Source organism: Zalophus californianus, chromosome 7 (genome assembly GCF_009762305.2).
Source record: "Zalophus californianus isolate mZalCal1 chromosome 7, mZalCal1.pri.v2, whole genome shotgun sequence".
Classification (NCBI taxonomy): domain Eukaryota; kingdom Metazoa; phylum Chordata; class Mammalia; order Carnivora; family Otariidae; genus Zalophus; species Zalophus californianus.
The window spans coordinates 8,846,598-8,870,131 of NC_045601.1; the positions used below are offsets into that span (position 1 = coordinate 8,846,598).

General features: G+C 42.5%; 1 protein-coding gene and 1 long non-coding RNA gene across 2 annotated transcripts in view; one reads left to right on the forward strand and one right to left on the reverse strand.

The window, feature by feature from the left end:
- Positions 1 to 23,534, reverse strand: part of FNDC1 (fibronectin type III domain containing 1) — a 101,183-nt gene that overhangs the window by 30,572 nt on the left and 47,077 nt on the right. The window contains exons 6-14 of the mRNA XM_027603122.2: positions 21,592 to 21,690; positions 19,915 to 20,032; positions 17,823 to 18,010; positions 16,979 to 17,086; positions 14,092 to 14,280; positions 9,968 to 12,685; positions 8,129 to 8,229; positions 5,606 to 5,717; positions 4,276 to 4,683 (exon numbers count right to left, since the gene is read on the reverse strand). Coding sequence (XP_027458923.2) covers positions 4,276 to 4,683; positions 5,606 to 5,717; positions 8,129 to 8,229; positions 9,968 to 12,685; positions 14,092 to 14,280; positions 16,979 to 17,086; positions 17,823 to 18,010; positions 19,915 to 20,032; positions 21,592 to 21,690 — 4,041 coding nt within the window. The remainder of the gene's footprint in view (positions 1 to 4,275; positions 4,684 to 5,605; positions 5,718 to 8,128; positions 8,230 to 9,967; positions 12,686 to 14,091; positions 14,281 to 16,978; positions 17,087 to 17,822; positions 18,011 to 19,914; positions 20,033 to 21,591; positions 21,691 to 23,534) is intronic.
- Positions 12,607 to 20,875, forward strand: LOC113927344. Its single transcript, XR_003521588.2, has 3 exons — positions 12,607 to 12,743; positions 17,778 to 17,950; positions 19,952 to 20,875. It is a non-coding gene; the product is annotated as an uncharacterized LOC113927344 (long non-coding RNA).

The following is a 23,534-nucleotide window of genomic DNA, read 5'->3' on the forward strand; positions in this document are numbered from 1 at the left end:
CGATACATAAATGGATAAAGAGAAGTGGACAGATATATAATGGAATATTACTTAGCCATAAAAAGAATGAAATCTTGCCATTTGCAACAGCATGGATGGAGCTAGAGAGTATAATGCTAATCAAAATAAATCAGTCAGAGAAAGACAAATATCATATGATTTCACTCATATGCAGAATTTAAGAAACAAAACAAACAAGCAAAGTGGAAAAGACAGAGAGAGAGAGAGAGAAAGCAGGAAACAGGCTCTTAACTCTAGAGAACAAACAGATGGTTACCAGAGGGAAGGTGGGTGGGGGTGGGGTGGGGAAAATAGGTGATGGGGATTAAGGAGTGAACTTGTCATGTTGAGCAGCTGGCGATTAAAATGAAAACTTAAGAAAAAAAAAAAAAAGGAACCGTGGTGGATGAAGAGTGAGTGGGCAATGAGTCCTGGCAATGAGATGAAAGAAGTCCAAGGAGACACCGAGGCTTCAGGCCTGGAGAGCTCTCTGGGTTATTGCAAAACAATTTTTACCCTGTCTTGTGTTATTTTAAAGAGGAAAAATTTGGGGGGCACCTGGGTGGCTCAGTCGTTGAGTGTCTGCCTTCGGCTCAGGTCGTGATCCCAGGGTCCTGGGATCAAGCCCCGCATCAGGCTCCCCGCTCCTCAGGGAGTCTGCTTCTCCCTCTCCCTCTGCCCCTCCCACCCCCCGCTTTTGTGCTCTCTCTCTCTCAAACAAATAAATAAAATCTTAAAAAAAATAAAGATGAAAAATTTGGTTTTCTGACAACAGAGTGAGTTGTTTCTGTCTACTGTATGTTCAGTTCAATCGCAAACCCTTCAGGGGCAAAAGCAGGCCACCTACGGCTGTATCTCCCAGAGAACCCGATTCACGTGCACTAGATGATTAATCATTATTTGCTAATTTTAGTTTATAAAATTTTGAATGAAGCCAGAATAACAAAAACATCCTTTCTAGTTTACCACGTGAACTTTCTCGTAATGACATCACCACCACAATGATAAAGATGAAACACCTGTCAAATGAATTTACTCAATTATACATCAGGGCTGACCTAAGGCACCAGATGTAATCCTGCTCGCTTTCCCTTTCAGAATCTATCATTGGAAAGTACACAAAGTCACCATGTTGACAGCATTAGTTATTAGGGAACTAGAATTCAGAACCACCGAGAGATACCACCTCACGCCCACTAGGATAGTGAGGATCAGAAAGACAGAAAAGCACAGGTGTTGGTGAGGATAGGGAGAAATCGGAAGCTTCATATGCTGATGGTGGGAATGTAAAATGGTGCAGCTAAGGAAAGCAGCTTAGCAGTTCCTACCAAAGTTAAACACAGAGTTACCATGGACACAGCAACTCTCTTACTGAGTATATACCCCAGAGAATTGAAAATAGGTCTTAAAAAAAATTGTACACACTGTTCTTAGCAGCATTATTCATAATAATAGCCAAAAGGTGAAAACAACCCAAATGTCCATCATCCAATAAATGGATAAAATGTGGTTTATCCACACAATGGAATATTGATCAGCAGTAAAAGGAATAAAGTACAAATCTACTCTACAACATGGATGAAACTTGAACACAAGTCATGCTGAGCGAAAAACACCAGACACAAAGGCCGCATCTTATAGGATTCCATTTATATGAAACGTCCGGAAGAGACAAACCCACAGAAAGAGAAAGTGGATTTGTGGTTACCCAGGGGTTAGGAGGAGAGGGGAATGAGGAGTGACAGCTGATGGGTATGGAGTTTCTTTGGGGTGATGAAATTGTTCTAGAATTTGATAATGGTGATGATTGCACAACTCTGTGAATATACTAAAAACCACTAAACTGTATACTTTAGAAGGGTGAACTTTATGGTATGTGAATTGAATCTCAAGAAAGCTATAATTTAAAAATTTTTAAATAAAAACAACTATGATTAGAATTAATACAAGGAAGAAAATTAAGCTGTTAGTGGAGCAGCATAAATAAAAAAGGAAGACTGGCCATACAGGAATATTTTTTAAAATAATAATTATAGTACATTATAACATTATATAAAGATTTTTTTAAGATTTTATTTATTTATTCATGAGAGACAGAGAGAGAGAGCGAGAGAGAGAGGCAGAGGGAGAAGCAGGATCCCCTCTGAGCAGGGAGCCCGATGCGGGACCTGATCCCAGGATCCTGGGATCATGACCTGAGCTGAAGGCAGATGCTTAACCATCTGAGCCACCCAGGCACCCATTATATAAAGATTATATGTTGCTCTCCGTGAATTTACTTTTTTCCCAACACTTTGTATTGTTTTGTACTTATTTTGAAAATGCTGCCTAGAGGCAAATTATAATTAATATTTGGTTACTAATTCAGCCTGGGCTAGGGAAGTAGACATAAGTGAAGTGAAAAACATACACATACATCATGATTTTCCAGAAGGAGGAGGAGGAGGAGGAGGAGGAGGAGGGGGAGGAGGGGGAGGAGGAGGGGGAGGAGGAGGAGGAGGAGGAGGAGGAGGAGGAGGAGGAGGAGAAGAAGAAGAAGAAGAAGAAGAAGAAGAAGAAGAAGAAGAAGAAGAAGAAGAAGAAGAAGGAGAAGGAGAAGGAGAAGAAGGGGAAGGAGAAGAAGAAGAAGAAGAAGAAGAAGAAGAAGAAGAAGAAGAAGAAGAAGAAGAAGAAGAAGAAGGAGAAGGAGGAGAAGGAAAAGGAGAAGAAGGGGAAGGAGAAGAAAAAGAAGGGGAAGGGGAAGAAGAAGAAGAAGGAGGAGGAGGAGGAGGAGGAGGAGGAGAAGGAGAAGAGGAAAGAGAAGAAGAAACAAAAAGACCAAGAAAACCATTGACTTTCATGCCAAATAAAAGTCCAAAAATCCAAAGTAAATGAAAAGAATATGCTATAAGCCCTCTTAGACCAAAGAAAATGAAAAATATTCATAATAATAGTAGTAATTCCATCCAATTCCAAAACAGTCACTCTCCTGTTTGCAAACAATTACTTAGTAAATATCTGTTCCAATTATACTTTGATTTAAAAAAAAAACACACATCAATGTATGCAGAAGTGAAAGGTCAAGGAAAGTACATAATATTTTCATACCAGAAATCCAAAAGGTAAATTCCAATTCGTGCTCACTGGGGAAAATGATAGTCTGCAAATCTTCTTCCCGACGGCCCTCCTCTCAGCACGGTTCCTTATCCTTTGGTGTGAATTTTTAGATGGGTACAATGTTCCTGTTTACTTGGAGCTTTTCTGCGGGAAGACGGACTTCAAACAGAATTCCCATTTTGAATACAGCATTCAAGTTCAAGCTTATCACGGTCAACAAGGCTGTGTAAAGAATTCCAGGCGTGCAAAATGATTCCTGAAACAAAGGGCCTTCACTCTGTATCAGCTTAGAAAGACCTACGTGTTACAGCCTACGTGGTGATTCTTTTCCACCTAAGGGAAAGAAGACGAATTTTTCTCCTCCGAGCTGGACACCAATGCAGGATGACCTCTTCCAAAACAGCCTGGACAGGGACTGAGCGGAAAAGATGATGACTCTGCAGCTCCACGGGAACCTGACCGAAGGTTCCTCTCTTCCATTCTTCCGGGGGAATGGGCCATTCTCAGCAGGAAGACATGGAAGGGGCAGAGGATAGTCTTGACTGGGTGCCCCACAGCAGAGGAAACAGTGCAGTCCTACCCAGTAGAAAGCAGTCCTACCCTTGCTGCCACCAGAGCTGCTCAAGGATTAGCATTCTACAAAGTGAGAGCGGATCAAGAAGGCGTTCGGAGGACAAAGGAGCTTAGGACACTCTACTTTTCTTAGAAATTCACCATGAAACTATTCAAGGATCTGAATAATCCAACAGTAAGAAATCATTAGCCTTGTTTAAATCACACAGCTAATCACAGAAACTTTTTTTAAAATATAACATGTACAAAGCTACTAATGTCCAGTAATATACATTTGGGGAAATGCTCGTCCATATTCATAATGTTCCATGTTTTAGCTAAATTTTTTGACTTGGGTTGCGGTAAGTGTTGCCAGATAAAACACAGGATGCCCACTTAGATTTGAATTTTAAATGAGCAGCGAAAAATTTTTCATATTAAGTATGTCCCATGCCGTACTTTTCTTTGCTAAATCTGACAACCCTGAACGAACCTTGTGGGACTGGAAATGCCTCTAGTCACCATTCCACTGTGTATCCTACTTACCCCTCCCTGCAGCCTTTGTGACCCGACTCGGAAATGCAGCACGCTAGTTACATGGGCCACCATTACAATGAAGGCCGTTACCTTCTTCAGGGTAGCACTCGGGGACCCCGCTGGAGCCTGTTATGAGGTTGCCATCTTCATCATGCCGTTCTAGGGTCCCAGGGGGACAGGTGGGAATGGGGGTAGTGGGTTGAGGGGTGGTAGTGGTGGTGGTGGTCGTCTGCGTAGTGGTTCGAATGGTGGTGGTTGGGCGTGTAGTGGTGGTTGTGCGGCGGGTGGTGGTGGTTGTGGGCCTCGGGGTCATCGTGGTGGGTCGTGCAGTTGTAGTGGGGGCACGGGTGGTTGTTTTGACAACCTCCAAGCCCACCAGAGGCTTCCCTCCAAGACTCAGAATGGGCTTATCCTGGGCACTGGCTACGGGTTTGCCATGCCGCCCCTGCCCAAAGAGGGGCAGGCCATCCGGGCTCACCACAGGGGTCCCTCCCAGATCTGAAACAAAAGCAGACAAAAGCTGTGCAACGAGATGAGATCATCCAGAGGAAGTAAAAACCAAATGCAAAGTGTCTTCTCAAAGCTTATGGATTCTTATATTCGAATCAGTAAAAGGCAAAGGAAGCATTAAAAGGATATTCAGCAGAGGTAGCAATATCTGCCGCTATCCAGACATTTCTGGGCTTTTTATATTGTCCCTTTCTCTAGATTACCTTATATAATTCTGTAAATACTTCATTGATATGCCCCATTACCCTGAAATAACTCTTAGTCTCTAGTCAAGAAAGTAACTCTTTCCTCCTCCTGATTCCTACACCTAAGGAGGAAGAGTGTAACATGGTACCCGGGGTGGCACACTTACTCTGTAAAGCACCAGAGAAGATAGAGGGCCAGATATTTTAAGCATCATGTTGCAGCTTCTCAACTCTGCCATTGTAGGGCAAAAAAGCACAGAGAGTACACAGACAAATGAGTGTGTCTGTGTTCCAGTACAACTTGGGTTGGACACTGAAATGTGAATTTCAAATAATTTTCACATGTCACAAATATTATTATTCTGATATTTTTTTCTTGCAATCATTTAAAAGAGAAGAAAGTATTTTGAGCTCACAAGCAGTACAAAAACAGGCAGCAGACAGGGTCTGGGCTCCGTGCTGTCATTTGCAGACCCCTGCTGCTCTAGGCTGCCCTATCTCAAGAAGGAACTCAAGCACCATCTTCTTCTGGAGGGTGGAATCCGTAGGAAGAGTAGAACTACAGTTGTATTGGGGGAAAAGCTAAGTTCTGCCCCTTTGGAAAACTCCTTTCCACACAGCTAAAAGTAACTGGACCGAGGGTCTCCATTAAAAATCGGCAGGGGGTTGTTAACTTAGAGCAAATTCAGAACACTTTTTGTTGCCTAGAAACCATTCTCACTTACCCACAATGGTGCGGCCATCTCCTCCTAGTTTAATCCGAAGAGGATTTCCTTGTGAATCCTGGAGGTACCTTCCTTCTGCATTCAATACTAACCCACGATCGAGATCGACGACCTAAATCCATGACACAGATTAAAGAATACACTGAGCATGAATCCATCTACACGAACATATCCAAGAAGCCTCCACAGAAGGAAACCATAATGTGAGTAGGAAACATTATTTCTGTCCACATCATTCACAAGGCTTAATAAGAATAAAGTGCAGGGCGCCTGGGTGGCTCAGATGGTTAAGGGTCTGCCTTCAGCTCAGGTCATGATCCCAGGGTCCTGGAATTGAGTCCCACATCGGGCTCCCTGCTCAGCCGGGAGCCTGCTTCTCCCTCTCCCTCTGCCTCTCTCCCTGCTCATGCTCTCTCTCTCTGTATCTCTGTGTCTCAAATGAATAAATAAAATCTTTAAAAAATAAATAAATAAAATAAAGTAAAGAATAAAGTGCAAAACCGTCTCATTTCATATTATAATTACTTAACCATAGAATATATAAATTGTTTTAAGTTTCTCAAATATGCAAAAGATGTTCATAATACTACCATTTAGTATGCTGTGTGTAATGTTGAAAAGCAGCAAACAACTTAAGTGTTCATCAGTGGAAGGAAGGGATTAAATAAAATATGGCCCACTCACACAGTGGAATGCTAGCGGCCAATGAAAAGGATTCGGAAATTCTACATATGTTGACTTTAGCTGCTATGGACTGACTATTTTGCAGAAATAAAAATATATTCATTTGTGTATATAAGCTTAAAACTGCAGAGAAAAATAACCTGGACAGACATATCCCAAACTGTTAGCAGTAGTTATCTCTGGGGAGTGGTTTGGGATGTTGGTTAGCTTAGAAACTATCTTTTTCAGGGCACCTGGTAGCTCAGTTGGTTAAGTGACTGCCGTCAGCTCAGGTCATGATCCTGGAGTCGCGGGATCGAGTCCCACATCGGGCTCCCTGCTCAGCGGGGAGTCTGCTTCTCCCTCTGACCCTCTTCCCTCTCGTGCTCTCTGTCTCTCATTGTCTCTTTCTCAAATAAATAAATAAAATCTTTAAAAAAAAAAGAAACTATCTTTTTCACATATTTCTGAATTGTTTTAATTTCTTGCCATGAACGTGTATTGCTAGTGTATTAAAAACATGAAACGTTTCCATCTGGCTGTTAATGTCAAAAATTGAAGTTGCTATAACAAAAACAATTTAATTTGCAATTAAATTGCCTAATATAGGATACAGGCAAAAATTTCATATTCTCAGGAATTGTAATACTTTTGAGAGGGGGGAAAGCTATTATTATCCCTATTAAGGAACAAGCTCATGCTCTACCCTGGTGGTTCTCCTCAAAGTGTGGCCTGGACCAGCAGCCTCAGCATCACCTGGGAACTTGACAGATATGCTAATTACCTAGCTCTACTCCAGAGCTTATTTGACAAGCCCCCAGAGACTCTGACGCTCCATAATGTCTGAGAACCATGACTCTGCACAGCAGGCCACTGGAGGAACTCCTGCCAGAAGGCTACTTTGTTGGATGCTAAAATAAAATGTATTTATATAAACCCTTCTTTCGAACTCTACTCCATACTGTTTCAATGCAAAATTGTTTCAATGATATTTCACTTTAATATACATTCTTCCTTTATAAATTCCTGCTCCTTCGAAAAATGTTAAAGTGTATCTTGTTACCTGTGACTAAAAATTTTATAAAGTCTCTCAATATGTTTTCCTAAATCTTACTGCTATAAAGGGGAAATTTTGACTGGAAATTCCCAGTCAAAATATGAATAATTTTGTGATTCTCTGAAAAAATCTTTTAAATCCTGAACATTGTAAAAGTGTTCTGCCCATTACCCTCTAACTTACCAAAAACCCCTAAACATTTAACCCCGGGAATTTAAAGTCATTTAGCTTAAATGCATTATAAAATACTAATAATTATTTTTTTGTTTTGGTTGAACAACGATCGTTGGAAAATTCAAAGGTGCTCTAATAAAAATTGTCTATTTGATCCAGGGTGTTTTGGTTTGTTCATTTGTTTTTACCCTGCTTTCTTTTATGAAGGATATGAGACAATTTACAGAAAAATGTGTATACTAATCAAATAATAAAAAATAAAAATAAAATGAAGCTATCAGAGGTGGAGAAAAAGAAGTCCATTTAAGGGGCTAAGTATCAGGGTCTATGTAATTGCTGTAGGGTTGGAACATACATTTGTGTGATCTTCCTAACCAGTCAAAGCAAACAGGAAATAAAGGGCCCACTTATCATATTAGCTACAAGAAGAAAGCAAACTAGTTACTCAGGACAATAAAAGATCTTTCTGAGCAATGGAAGAAGCAATATAAGAATATATTGACATATGAGTGGTTAAAACTGGAGAAGAAAAATGAAAGACAATTTCATTTATTGCTACACAATGCCCACCATTTTTCTCTTCCCAACAGCATGAAAACAGCCAGTATGTGTAAAGAAGTTTACCCTACCCACTTTGTTCCTTGAGGACCATTGATAATTCTTTGTCCACTTGGTTTCCCATTACTACCAGGAAGCACTTTCCCTTCTACATTTGGTCGGCCATTATAACCTACATGGCACACAAAAGAAAACAATAGCAACACCAACAACAACAAAAGAATCTGCTAAACTCAACACTCCTGTAAAGTTGGCTTCATACCAAACTCTAAGTAGTAACATATCATTTTGAACAGAAATACTAAACAGAATTTTAAGCCAATAACTTTTATATATTAGATGACAGTCTTAAATTGTAACTTCTAAATACCAAAAATGAAAGTCTATGAAGAGTACGGTAAAGTCACAGTTTTCTGACAATACTGGGGAAAGGAGAGAGTCCAGCCTAAGTAAATTTTCTAGATAAAGCTTAGGACGGTAGTGGCTATAGTGTCATTTTAGCCAGTTGGAAGAAAGAGGGAAGGAAAGTTGGAAGGATGGAGAACACTCTCTCTAAAATATACCAGATGCTGTCCGGCTCTTCTCAGCAGATTATACTAAACCCAACAAGTATTTCTAGCTGAATCAGGTCCAGTCGTCAATCACCAAGTATAAATGCTCAGGGCTTACCTGTGTGGGGCTGCTTGAGAAGTGTCTGCTCAGAGATGAAGTAGAAGGTCCAGTTAGCTGCCCTTTCCATTGCTGTTCTGTCTGCTCCTAGCACCTGCCCTTCCTCTTCATCTCTCAGCATTTCTGATCAGCTACAGTTAGTTGAGGTCTGCGCTGGGAGCACTCTGGTCCAGCCCCACCCACGGCATAAAGTACTTGGGCTTTCTGACAACTATTCGAGGGTCAGAGACTTACTTTTCTCACTCAAATAGCTAGTGAAAATTAAATATTTATTGAATTTCCGCTATATACAGGGAATGTGGATTTTACATCTATTATCAGGTTTGCTTAAAATAGTCTATTTAAATAGTAAACTCACCTCTATATGGGGCATTGTTCTATTTCTTTACATTGGGCTAAGCTAATAACACGTAGTACAGACTAACAAACACTAATGCATTCATTCAAGAATCTTCCATTAAGCACAAATTCCAAGCAAGGAGAGTGTAAGGTGTCACTAAACCGAATGCAGACCTGGACTAAATACCCTAGCTCCTGCCCTGGGGTCCATGGAGACTCCAATTCATAGCTTGTCTACATTGTGTTCTCAACGTAAGTCACACATCTGCCTCTTACTCCTCCATATGACAATCATCTTTAACATGCATTTTCTGGAGGTTTTAAATAACATTCACTGATTGCAATGTCTGAGCAATCCACACACCCAAGACATCTGAATCTGTCCCAGGGTATGTTGAGAGTTTTATATGCAGAATCAACAAGAACAAGATCCAGCTTACGCAGTTACCTAATTCCTTTCTGTGGATTCTTTAAATATACCCTGGCAGGTGAGCAACTAAAAATAACCTAAAATACAAGAACCTTAGTTTGGCATCATGACTGTGAAGCATTTTCACAGATTAAGAGCCTAAGTTGGGGATTTTAAAGAGGCAGTATGTGATAGAGGAATGGCAGAGGCCTGAGGAATTAGCACATCTGGGATGGGAACTGCAGCTCAGCCACATAGGCTGCCTGACTTCTGGCGAACCACTCAGTCCCCTGGGCTCTAGTCTGCTCATCTGAAAACCAGGAGAAACAATGCAAGAGGCAGTTAAGAGGATGAAATCAGTTACATCTGTAAAGCTCTTAACACAGTGCTTGGACATAGCAGACATTCGAGAATATAAAATAAAAGCCTCTCAAGAATTGCTATGAACCCTCTTGAGAGCCCCAAAGGGAATGTTAAGTTAAAAACGAATTACCTTGTCTGGTAGGGGATCTGGCAGGCTGGCGCCAGAAGGGGTTCCGGAATCTTGAGTTCATCATGCGCTGGCGCAAGGAGAGCATAGGGGTGGTGGAAGAATAGACAGGAGGGGCGTGGGTGGTGTGCCACACGCTGGCAGGGGTGCCCACGGTGGGGCTTGGGGTGGCAGGGCTGCGGTGGGGGTGTCTGGGCGGGAGGTGTGAGGCTCTCGGGGAGCTGCCAGGAGGCGGAGGCAGAGGACGCTTCACAGGAGTGTCATTCTTGTCCTGGGGGGAGCTCACCCTGGGAAGCGAGAGCACAATGGCAGGGTCCGTCTTGTCCTTAGCGATGTTCCCATCCACATATTTGCTGCCCCTGGGCCTGGAGGAGGAGGACCACTTTGGAACAGAGGAGGCCAGAGGGCCCTCGTCCTTTCCTCTTTTAAAAAACATCGCGTCTTCACCCTCCTCCTCTGCGGAGACCGACTGCTGAGACTTAGAGGCCAGGGGCTCCCTTTTGGACGGCACGGCCTGAGAAGCGCGGTCCTTGCTCCCCACAGCCTGGGGCCCCGCTCGGCCCGGGACCCTGGGGCGGGCTTGGGGGTAGTGGCGGGGGCTGCCGGGCCTCAGCGGGGAGCCTGGGGGTCTGCGGAGGTGACTGTCGCCCGCGCCTCCTGCGTGAGCCTCCAGCTGGTGGTGCTTGGGAAGGGACGGGCTGGGGTCCCCGGCCCGGGCCAGGTGTGCTGGCGCCCGGGAGCCTCGGGCCTCTGCTTCGGTGCTGTCGTGGTGGTTTCCGCCAGATCTGCCCTCGGAATCCTCGTCCCGATGGTGGGGAGATGTGGGGAGCACCCCTCGGGAGCTTGCGGTGTGGGGGGACTGACTGCCTCTGGCCGCGTAGGAGTCCGAGAAGGAGGCGCTTTCCTGCGCCGCGGGGTGGGGACGCCCAGCCTGGGGCAGCTCGGGCTTGGGTTTGGACAGCGGACGCCCCACTTCCTTGCTCGGGGGGCCGCGGGGCTGTGGCGGCGACACGGAGACCGCAGGGGAAGGCTGCCCTTCTGGAGCGGCGGCCCCCGCCCGCAGGCCCTGGCCGGGTGCCATCCTTTTGGGCACGCCGGGCCCGGGGTGGTGCTGGGACCGCGTCGCAGGCCGCGGAGCGGGGGCCAGGGGCGCCTTCGGAGAGCCGCCCTCCACACCCACTTCTGTGCTCTGTTGAACGTCCAGCGCCTTGGAGGGCAGGGATTTGCCCTGAGGATGCGCATGTGCCTCGATCCCGGCGGATTTGGGGTTCTCGGCCAGGGGCTCCTTCCGAGGAAGGCTCGCCCCTCTCTGCGGGCCTTTCCTTAGGTGGTCCATGCCCAGGGAGGCAGGCTGCCTGGAGGAGGAAGACACGCGGTCGTTTACCACCGTGGCAGGAAGCGGCTTCTCGTCCTCTGCTTCGCTCTCTGAGCCGTCTCCATGGATACCGGAGCCATGCCTGGGGTCCGAAGCTGAGTGAGAATTCACCCTCGAGTGGCCTCTGGGGGATACGGTGGACGGTGGAGAGCTGGAGGGATGCAGCCGAGGTCCTCGGCCACTGCCAAAGCGGCTTGGATATCTCGTGTGGGCAGCAAAGGGCTTGTTTCTGAACAAACCGAAATGTCCAGAGACAGGCGGACCTGCGGGCAGCCGAGCCCGAGACGTGGGGGCCGTAGCCTCAGCCTGCCTGCCTCTAACTTCTGTATCACTGTCACCATCGCCATCAGAGGCAACCTCTCCCTGAGAGACCTGAGTCCTTGAGGAGAGACCAGAAGAGGAGGAAGACTTGGACTGTGATGGCACACTGGACGTGGTGGCTGGGGCGTCCTGACCGTCCTTCCAGTCCCTGGACACGGGAGCCCCGGGGTGTGACTCCGTCAGCAGCAGCCGAGATGACCCTCCCTGGGGCAGAGAAAGTTTTGAGGGTGAGACTGAAGCACCCGAATTTTCCTCCCTACCCCCCAAATGGGGTGCTCTCCGCGCGGGCAAGGCTGGTTTCGTGCCGTGGTGTGCAGGGCCTCTGTCCCGCAGGGCGCTCGAGATGGCCTGGCGGCTGGGCCACAGGGCGGGCCGAGCCTGGGCGGTGCTCTTGGGAGGCAGCCGCTGGGAGGCAGCGTTCTTGGGGTCCCGGGAATCTGCGGCTGGCTCCTCCTCCTCTTGGCCCACGGAGTCACTGTCAGTAGAGCTGGGGGGCAGGTTGGTGGAGGGCGCCACTGGAGGGCGGCGAGGGCTACCCTCAATGGGGGTGTGTGCTGCAGAGGAGGACGCCCCTGGACGAGGGTGGGAAGTCAGAGAGGAGCCACCGCGGTCTGCCCCTTCCTTTTGGGGCAGCACTCTCACTGGGGTCCTCCCAGGAGCAAGGACTGGGGGCACAGATCTACCTGGTGGCCTCTGCTGTGGCTTCTGGTCTTGGGACTCCGAGGGCAACGTTGGTGGGTCCCCCCGGGAATCCAGCCCCTCCTCGTCGGTGATTTCTGTCAACTGAAGATCCAACCCTTCAGTCCTCTTAGGGTGAAGCTGGGGTTTTCTGGGCATCCCACCATTAGCCAGTATTTTGTTCTTCAAGTCAAGAAGAGAGTTTTTGACGTTTCTGCCTCGGGGAGAAACAGGCAAATGAGTGTGTTTGGAGGAAGCGGGCGCTTTGGGAGAAGCCTCTGGCTTTTCAGATTTCCAGTCATCCTCAGCATGGGTCTTCTGCTGCACATTGGACTCACCAGAACCGGCTATAATAGATTTTAAAGATTCTGCCATCAAAAAAAATTGAAAGCTGAGAAACATCAGGTGAGTATTGCAGATGGTAGTGTGGAGGCATTTATAATTCGTCATTATAATTAATAACTTCTTATTCTTTAGGCACTGAACACATTTTCCAAATTATGGCAATCTCTTTTAAAGACCTCTTTTGCTTTAGGTGATGGTATGGTCCCAGAAAATGCGTATTAAATTTCTATAAATTGAGTTAAGTTATGTTACAGCTTATAATTTGCAGAAATTCTGAAAGGAGTACTTTAAAGTAATCCATCAATCTTCTGAATGCAAAATCTTAGGTAGGATTTTCTTCATATAACTGTCAGGATACTACAGACGTATTATAGCCACTCTTAGTGATGTAGGGAAGAAATACACATAAACCTGCTTCAAAGTGCTGAATGATCTATACTCAAAACTAAATGGGGATGTGTTGTGTGGATTTGCAGGTGACAGGTGAGCAACCCAATCTGTAATTTTTAAGGCATTACAAAGAGTTTCCTATTCCCCCTAACATGTCTGTACTTGCCTTCTCCTTCTTACTTAAAATCCCTTTAATAATGGATACATTTGTAATCCCAAAATAAGGCCTAAACTAAAAAGACACCTGGGGTAGGCAAAATATTTTATTACAGGGGCCCTACAAGTTACCTTTTCTTGAGAGCAGGGTTGAATGAAGGAAGGGATGCTGCAGGGGCGGGGGGGGGGGGGGGTGGCGATTATATGGCAATGGGGGCCCAGAAGGAGCAAAGCTCATCTAATTCCAGTTTTTCTAGCACAGAACTGTTTAATATTGCAGTATACTGTGAATCCTCACTGCACACCATGCAGGAGACAGCTACCAATATCTGGTATAAATATGGAGAAGCAGAAAAGAAAATACAGTCCAAAAACACCTCACTCCAATTTGGGATTTCATTAACCTGCTCAATTTTGATAGTGATCAGATAACGAGGTAATTGAAATTCTTCTGACTAAACCTGCACTCCAAAATAATGGAATATAAACTAAAAATCTTAAGTGCTATCTAGAAATTAAAGAGAGCTAACAAAAATGTCATCTTACACCAGTAAAAATGCTCTTTCCCTGTCATCATAAGCCCCAAATTACACACTGATATAAGATCAATCACATAATTAATATATTCATGTTACTGTAATATTGTAATAGTAATTCATGTGACTAGCAATCAATAATCTTTTAGTCTCCAGGGAGACTAATCTCCAAAGGGATAACAAAAATATTTTAGAAATCAACAGGAAAATGTAGCCCCCCAAATCATCAACAAAGCAGTTCTAAATCCACGAGCATGATTCAAAGTAACACACCACAATTAGTGGTAATGAAGAGAGAGAAAGAGCCACAAACACACAATGCTTACTTGTTGGCATAGCGACAATGAAGGCTTTGGAGTGAGGACCCAGTCCTCTCCTGTTTGCGGCCCGGATTTTGAAAAGATAGCGTTCCCCAGGCTGCAGACCATCCACTAGGGCAGAAGTAGTCTCTCCGGGATAGGTGAGGGACTTTGCTCCAAATGGTTTGAGAGCCGGGGCGTATGAAAGAATGTATTCTGAAATGATTTGGCAGACGGTTGGAAGGAGGAAACTGAAAACAGTCCTGTGTCCAGCAGACAGACTGTATGGGCAGGATGAATTAGAACGTGCATTACTAAAATTAATACTCTAGCAATGCACGCCAAGTCAGCAGCTGGAGCATAAAGACACAGAGGAAGGTGAACTAACAGTCATTCAGGCTACCAGACAAGGCCATGGAGTGAATTCGCGGGCAGTTTTCCATTCTCAGCAAATTAAACATATGGAACCCAGGAGGCCAGTCTTCATACAACGTACCAAAACTATTTACACCGCATTGGGAGTTTTTCTTCATTGTGCTTATTTACTAGTTTACTATGTCAGCATTAACATATTCTGAGTAGAAGAAGCCGTGGAAGATTTAAATGACAACAGTCAGAACTGAATCTGAAGAGCTACCAATACCTTTAAGAGTCTCGGTGTATTGATCTCGGCTATGTGTGCATTAAGCCAGGTAAATTCCATATTTGGAGTATAATTTCACTTTTGCAGGAATTACAATCCTGACTCAATATATCTGGGTAAGGATATTTCACAGTATTTAAAACTGTGAGGAAAATTTGCCAGTTCATAGATTTATGTGATGTCTAATGTTTCCATCCCCAATCAGCGATATTTACAAACATGTAATGCCCCTGAACTTTGAAAATCAGAGCAAATTCAGTCCAAGGAACTAATATAGCTCTATGCTTCTATGGAAATGCTGTAAGGTAAGGAAGCCACGTTTTGAAGCAGAATTTCCACCCTCGACTAAAAACTGTCATGCCTATTTTCCTCTCAATGAACTCAAGATTTATAAAACTTATCAAATTAATGTGAGTAGGAGCTAACCACGAAAAATAATTTGAATCACAGAAAAACCAAGCAACTGTCATACTATCTATGTCATACGGAGAGGAGCACCGAAGACCTTTTCTCTTCCCTGAGATCTAATCTTTAAAAAGTACATTAATTAAAAAACTTCAACCAAAAATGCCTTTGCAGCATTTGTCTGAAAAAAAAAAAAAACCCACATTCTTTTCTTTTTGGAAATGAACAAACTAGTCATTTGTGGTGGTAAAAAGTCAGAATTAAAAGAACCCACTGTCTATGAAATTTGGTAATACAGATTTTTTTATGAATTCAATTCATCTGGAAAAAAATGCAACCATGTTGAACTATATTCTTCTATTATCTTTTATATTTGTCATACATATAAATTCCCCAGTGTAATTATGAATTTTAAGTCCCACCACCAGCACTTTATGAAAACTGCCTCAGTAGGGTTAAGATACATGAGTTCTTTTGGACACACAAACTCAGTAGCTATTATTATTTCTGAAAATATTTCATTGACTACCAGGGAGGTTTATTTGCCAAAGAGCTATAAATATAAACTAAGATGTGGGAGAGGGAAAGAAAGCAAATAAGTAGCATGATAATAAAGTCATGAAAGGAGCAACAATTGCTTTTTTATAACTAACAAAAGTCATCAGCCAAAAATGTCTTTATGCAATTTTCAGAATCCTTGCCAGCATCACAACAAACTGTCATAAAAGAGGATGATTTAAAGGGCCAACTAAATATTTCTTCTCTTCATTTGTTTCTGATTTATTCCACTGGGAAAAAATGAGCAAGAATAGTACAATATATTCTTTAAAAACTGCAAGCAAATGAGGAAGCATTAAGTGTGGAAACTACTACCCCACATCTGCCTTCTAACTTCCATTGTTCCATGGAAAGATATCCTTACAGGTCCTCAAAGATAACTTACAGTCGAATACAAGAGAACCTTTCAGTTTTTTCAATTAAGAAATTCTCAAAGGAGGTTAGTGATAATTTTCTCGATTTCTTTACACAGACCTTTCATAGTTTCTGGACATAGACTTAAGCTGTCTTCCAAAATCGAGTAATAATAAAACGTACCCTGAGGGTACCTATGTATAGGCAATATCAGGGGAAAACCACCATACAGCCTTCTTAAATGTCTCTGAAAAGACTTCTGAAAGGTTCCTGAATGTTTTTACACAAAAAAAGAAGTAATTTGTGTTTATATTTAATATTCTCAACAGATTATTCTTAAATTTAACTAGCTGTGAATATTTTACTCTATTTTAATTCTGTTTCATCTTTGGTATTTTTTTTTCTATTTTAAGGTCATATTTTTTCCTCAACCAAAAAAATAATTAATTAAAAAGGCTGACAAATGGGAAAAAATCCATTTTCATTTAATTTTTATTACTTGGTTTTCAAACCCATTAAATATCTATGGTCTTATTCAAGACATCTGTGGTCCCACAGAGTTCCTACTTACTCCCACATTCCATGATCTTATTGGTACAATGAGAAGATCCATAGCATGAAACACAAGGTTGTCACTTGTATGGGTAAAGGTTATGATATCACACCCATAGAATTAAAAACACCCTTCCTGATAGCAGCACCAGAATTGCTGTGGATAGGGAAGATGAAAAGTCATCTTCATGAGTACCTGGATCTTACTGACAATGAGAACCCTCCGTAAAATACCCTTGTCCACTGAGTTAGCGCCCCATATACGTATGTTGCTTCCCTATTGCTCTTCCAGTCACCAAGCCTGCTATTAGAACTGGTGTTTATCGGAGTCAATGTACATGTCTCTATTTGGGGTATGTCACTCCTGTGTGCACCTAATACCTTAAATAATGAGGTTCCTACCTTTGACTTTCCCCTCGGTCTCAGGCAGTGCGTCCCAAGCTACAGTGACAACTGTAGGTTTGCCGTTGACTGGCCAGACATTTAAGTTTTCAGGAGCTGTTGTAGGAGCTACAAAAGGACAAGGACCCAAGGTTTAAAAATACTCTTGTGGATATTTTAAAAGTAAGTGACATATGGTCCCTACAGATAGATTTTTCACTGAAGCACTACAATGTTCATTTTTATTATACATGACAGAAAATTCTACACTCTCATTACTCTTTGTGCAATATAGTGATTTACATCAGTGCTACCGACTCATGTAGTGAGTTTAGACATATCCAGGGAAATGCCTTTAGAAATTTAGAATTTCTCTCATTGCTGAATTTTGAAATATGTAAAAAAGATTAAAATCCAGTTGGAACTTATTTTTAATAAAGCTTTTAAAGACATCGTTTAGAGAAAATAATCGATACAGAGCACACTTCTCCCCCAGAATCAAACACAAGCTCAGCCTTAGGAAAGAAGAGTCTCCCCCACCCTCCAGAGCCATGCATTACCCAGGGGCATGCACACATCCAGTGGTGATTTATGATTATGCTCCATCCTGGGATGTAATGTACTCTACATGTCAGAATAACATTCTAATGAAGATGGCCAGTGGAGGATAAACACGGACCTAAGGCAAGAGTGCCTGAGCTTCTTTGCGTTCGTACATAAAAACACTTCCCAGATTTAGGGTTAATGTTACTTTAAAAAATGCCTCTGCTGGCCTTTATCACCACTGGCTTCTTAAACTATCTTTAAATCTTATTTTCAGGGCAATTCCCAAATGGAAGATCCAAAGGCCATTTTAAATACAGACCAGATTCTGGTGTTCTCTGGAAGACAGATGTACTCCATTTGCCATCTCTTTCACCCTGTGAAATACGGACTGCGAATTCATACATGGTGTCTGGAGTCAGGTTCTCAACCAACACGCGTCTGTTGGAGGTCTGCTTGTGATCCCACCTTGCCAATTCCCCCTTTTCTCGATAGCGCACAGTGTACTGTCTATAAGAAAACGCAAGGCAACAATGCACCCAGTTGACCAATTCTCTGCAGCTGAACACTAGGTTCCTTGCTATTTTTCCTTCCCCGTAAGTAATGACTTTTGGAGGTAAGGAGAGAAATTAAAGAGGAGAAAAATACATTTTTGACTATGTTATTAAGTCAAAGAATTTACTCTTACATTCCAGGAAAGGTGTCTAAAGTCAGTCAGGAAAGATGGAGCTTGGTGTCTTACTGCTCACAGGATCAAGCCGAGATTAAGAAAGAAAGGTACAGGAGGGGACGCGTTTGACCAGGCAGGTGCCTTCTGAGGGGTGTGTGTGTATGTGTGTGCCTGTATGTGGCGTGGAAAAAGCAATATTAAGAACTGAAACTGGCCCAAGACATCTTGACTCTCCAGAAAAGAAAGACAAGAAGATCCACTTCATGCCAAAGCAGGCATGTTTTCTATAGGTTCAGGAGGAAAGCCAACATGTGGTTTTGAGTAGAATTATTAACATGAGAAGGAGCAAAAATGTGTAATAAGCAGAGCAGGACAGAGGAGCTTACAAAAGGAACTCTACTGTGTGATTATCAGGGAGAGAGATGTTGCAAACAAACGTGGTAATAACAATCCCAGACAGAAGACGTCCTCCACACTCTAAGAGTTGCAAATACCATTTATTGTGCTCCTTTGCCAAGAAATTTCCTTTGCAGCCACTTGGCAGTAGAAAGCATTTGAAGCATTAACAAGGTGATATTTCATAAGTCCAGATAAGACCTCAGTTGCAGACACAGCCCACCAATTAATACAAGAGTCCTGCTAAGAAAACCCAGGCCCTTTTTCATTTTCATCAAGATATTGGAAATCAAAGTTCAGTGGTAATTAGGAACAAAATGGCTAGGAAGAGAATCCTAGGAGCTTTCTCAAGTCTTTCAAACAAAGCAGATGTCTTTTTCTTTTTCTTTACTAACAGACAGTAACAGAAACTATATCTAATACAAATAATGGGGTGTGTGTGTGTGTGTGTGTATGTACATACATATATAAAGAATAAATATATAATAAAAATATATAAAAATATATACATAAAATACATACATAATCTCAGCATTATATTCCATTCTTTTTTCAAAGGATGTTCACTTTTCCTGGTTGTAGGAAGGTTCAAAAGCTAATATATAGTGCCCTAGTGGCCACCAAATCTTTGGCTTCCTCTTGGTAATATAAACTATTCAGTAGTTTAACACATAAAATTTTGATGGTTACATTAATCTACCACTAACAAGGAATGGTGTTCACCACTGGCTTTTTTAAACACAAAAATTACTTTAACCTTATGATTGGTTTATCTTCTACTGCTATTGCAAATCAGTATAAAAATCTGAACAGCATAACATCATGGCTTACGAGACAAAACAGTGCCTTCTGCTATGCACAAGTGAGCCAGACATAAAGCAAGTCAGTGTTTGAAGAATGAAGAACTACGGTGTGCAAGGCATTTGACAAATGTCCCCTTCTCTACATAAAACTCCTTCCTACTGTCACCCTTCCTGAATAACAGGAAGAAAGGTTAAGACTCCTTCTAAGATGGGGCCACATCCTCTGCACACAAATAGATCATAGTGAGACAAAGCAAAACACAAATGGGGCAAAGGAAGAAATGGAATCTAGGGAATTTCCAGACACAAGATAAAACTCTGAGCAAGTGAGAGGTGAGGTCCTGCTGTGTGCGTTACACACGAGGCCCTGTCATATCCGATCTGCAGAAAATGTGTGACCGCACCTGAGACTAGCTAGATTGTCATAGAATAGTCTATCATTCAGCTACAGGAGAGGCCAGCATTCAGATATGTCAGAAGATATGGTCGTTCAAAGAAACACATGTCTCTTCAGGGCCAGAAAACAAAGAAATAATGGAAAGTACCTTGATGCAACAACTTTCTTCTGTTTTTCCAAAACAGGATCCACCCAGGCTACAAGCACAGATTGGGATGACATGACCCGGACATTGATGTCTTCAGGCACGTCTAGTTCATCCTCTTCTGAAATGACAATGGGACACATTAAAGGCTATCTCTATAGTAGGATCTGCCCTGAGTTCCTCTGGCCTCTAGAGTTCATTATTCATGCTGTATAATTTTTAAATTGCTTACACTTGATGTTGATAAAATGAAATGAATAGAAAGCTAAGCAATTGTTTGCTTGGTCAATGTGGAAAAACCAAACTCTCCATTCCTGTTCTTCTTACCCACAGTCTAAGAAATGGGCCATTCACTTGAAAAGTTGCCCAATCCAGCTGACGTAAAGAACAGTGAGAAAGGGATGCTTTGCCTTGGTCCAAGACACTCCAAGTAATTCAGTGTTTTCTTAACACATACTGTGAGTTTCTGGGAAATAACACAAGATTTACAGGAAGCAAAAGTTTGGGGGGAGAAAAGGTTAAGCCAGAGCATTTCCTTAGCGATCATGGCATGAAATGAAATTCAAACAAATGCACAAATCACATTGGTTTCAGTGTCCTCCCATTTTAGAAAATGTGGTTCCAAGACAGATTAAAAGTTACATTCAGACATAAAATAGAATTCAGTTTGCCAGTTTCCAAGAGAATACATCATACTCACGAAGCTTATAGCTTCTGTTCAATCTCTACGCAAAATGAAGAACTACAGGCTTCAATTTTGCTTTTAGTCTCTTGGGGGTTTTGTTTGTTTTGTTTTTTATTTTCACCTTTCAGGGACCATGTTTCAAAAGGATGTGACTTTTGCTACAAGTAAGGGAAGGTGGGAATAGCCTGTTAAAAAAGCAATGCAGGCACATTTTCTATAGCAGTAAATAATGAAAAATAAAAATGCAACCTCATATATTTGAGACTTCTGTCACACAACGTAAGCAACTATAATCATAAATGTAAAATGATAATATAGAAATATACATAATAATTTAATATCTGCTCTGTAATATTAAACTAGATAAATAAATCACAAATAAATTGTGAATCATGAAAATAACCATGCTGCAGGTTGCCTCTTTAAATTAAGGTGCAGGACCCAGAATAGGTATGTGTAATTTATCACTATGTAATATAAAAAAAATCTGTGAAAGGATGTAGGGAAAAAGCATCCTTTAGTAAATGACCATTGGTCAGGTTATGAGCAAGCTTCTACTACATTTTTCTCACTCTTCTCAATGCTATGTTTAGGTGATTTTGACTAAAACGAAGTACGAGTGCCGATCTTGCACCCTGTCCCCTCCACACCTACTGCTATTTCTCTCTGTTCACGGTCCGCCACAAAGGGCAACTGACATGTGGGTTAGACTGTGACTTTAAATGGAGCAAATGCTTGGCTGCTCCTATGGCGGTAAATCTGCTGCACGGGGAAGCCATTCAAAATACACAGAGAAATATACTTCATTGGAAGAACACTCTCATCTCTGAGTATAAAAGAAATATGCTCGTGTCCGAAATGTGACCAAGCCGGTCCTGTGATTTCCTTCATACTCCGTGAAATCCATGTAATTCGCCACTTACGCAGCATCATTTGGAAACAACCCTGCATCCACACAGACCATGATATGAGCAGGTGCATCCTTGGAAACATACCTGAAATCTTCCGTTTCGTTAGGGCAGCCCTGTAGACAGGCTGACTCTGCCCCTGTGAGTTCATGGACTGCAGGGAGACCACGTACACCGACTCCGAGGCTGTGAACCAACCGGCAAGGGATGAGGCTCTGCGTTTGGCTTTCCGGAACACACAACCTCCTTGTGCGCATCCCCCTCCCCTCTGCTCCCTTCCCATCTCGTCTTTCTGGGGAATTCTGAGTGCTTCAGGACAATTAAAGATGAGACCAAGAACATTAGAAACTAGGCCTAAGAAGAACATTATTATGTGAGAAAATATGGAAGTGATATTACCCATAATTCTTGAGAAATGGGTTTCTTTTTTTTTCTTTCTTTTTTTTAAATTATAGTACCCAGTTTATTCTTTTTTTTTTTTTTTTGGTGCTCATTCTTTATTAATAAGGTTTTATTTTTTTAAATTTTTTATTGTTATGTTAATCACCATATATTACATCATTAGTTTTTGATGCAGTGTTCCATGATTCATTGTTTGTTCATAACACCCAGTGCTCCATGCAGAACGTGCCCTCCTCAATACCCATCACCAGGCTAACCCATCCCCCTACCCCCCTCCCCTCTAGAACCCTCAGTTTGTTTTTCAGAGTCCATCATCTCTCATGGTTCGTCTCCCCCTCTGACATACTCCCCTTTTCTTCCTCTCCTGTTATCTTCTTCTTTTTCTTTTTTCTTAAAATATGTTGCAATATTTGTTTCAGAAGTACAGATCTGTGATTCAACAGTCTTGCACAATTCACAGCGCTCACCATAGCACATACCCTCCCCAATGTCTATCACCCAGCCACCCCATCCTTCCCACCCCCAACCACTCCAGTAACACTCAGTTTGTTTCCTGAGATTAAGAATTCCTCCTATCAGTGAGGTCATGTGATACATGTCTTTCTCTGATTGACTTATTTCACTCAGCATAACACCCTCCAGTTGAGAAATGGGTTTCTATTTCCTCAACATCGAAGAAAGATGAACAATGCTTTAAAAAGAAAAGAATAGTATATTTACCCACAGAATTCCCCCAATTTCTTTTTACCTCCAAATAGAGAAGAGGGGTCAGTCTGTTTTGTTTGTTTTTTTTATCTGTCATCCAAAAGAAGGGAGCAAGACAAGAACAGTGAGTGTACCAGGTTATCAGTCCAGAGAGGTTGCTGGGCCCTTAGAAACTGAAATCCTCAGAACTGAGCCTCCAAAGATTTGCTAAGAGCAAATATAAGAGTTTAAATATATCTTTTATTTCTGGATTGTTCTTTCAGTTAGTTCCCTCTACCCCACACTCCAAATTGTACATTGGGCCCAGTAGTAGCCAACCAAATCCAAACTTGAAAACTTTATTTGGAAAAAAATTACAATGATGAAATAAAACTTGAGTGCCATGGAATCATAAAATCTGGGATCCCGATGAAACCTTGATTAAATTCCAATTTGACCTTTTTATTTTATAAGTAAGGACATAAAGCCATGAGAAAATTGATTGATTTGCCCACAGGCATGGCCCTAAGAAGGGGCACACAATCTTCTCTGAATCCAGAGTCGCTAATGCCTAACTCCAGGCTTTATTGACTGGGCTTCCAGCAGCAGCCTTAATTAGTTCAAGAATAAAAATGAGGCAATACGATATATTTCTTTATTTTTTTAAATTTTTTTGAGATAGAGAGAGCATGGAGAGGGCAGGGCACAGATGGAGAGGGAGAGAGAGAATCTTAAGCAGGCTCCATGCTCAGCGTGGAGCCTGATGCAGGGCTCAATCACACCACTCTGAGATCGGGTGAGCCCAAATCAAGAATGAGACGCTTAACGGGCTGAGCCAGCCAGGCTCCCCAATATGATATATTTCTAATCATACACCACCAGGTAATACTTAAGCAAATTAGTAGAGGTGACAGAGATCCTAATGAGAACTTGTAACACTGTAG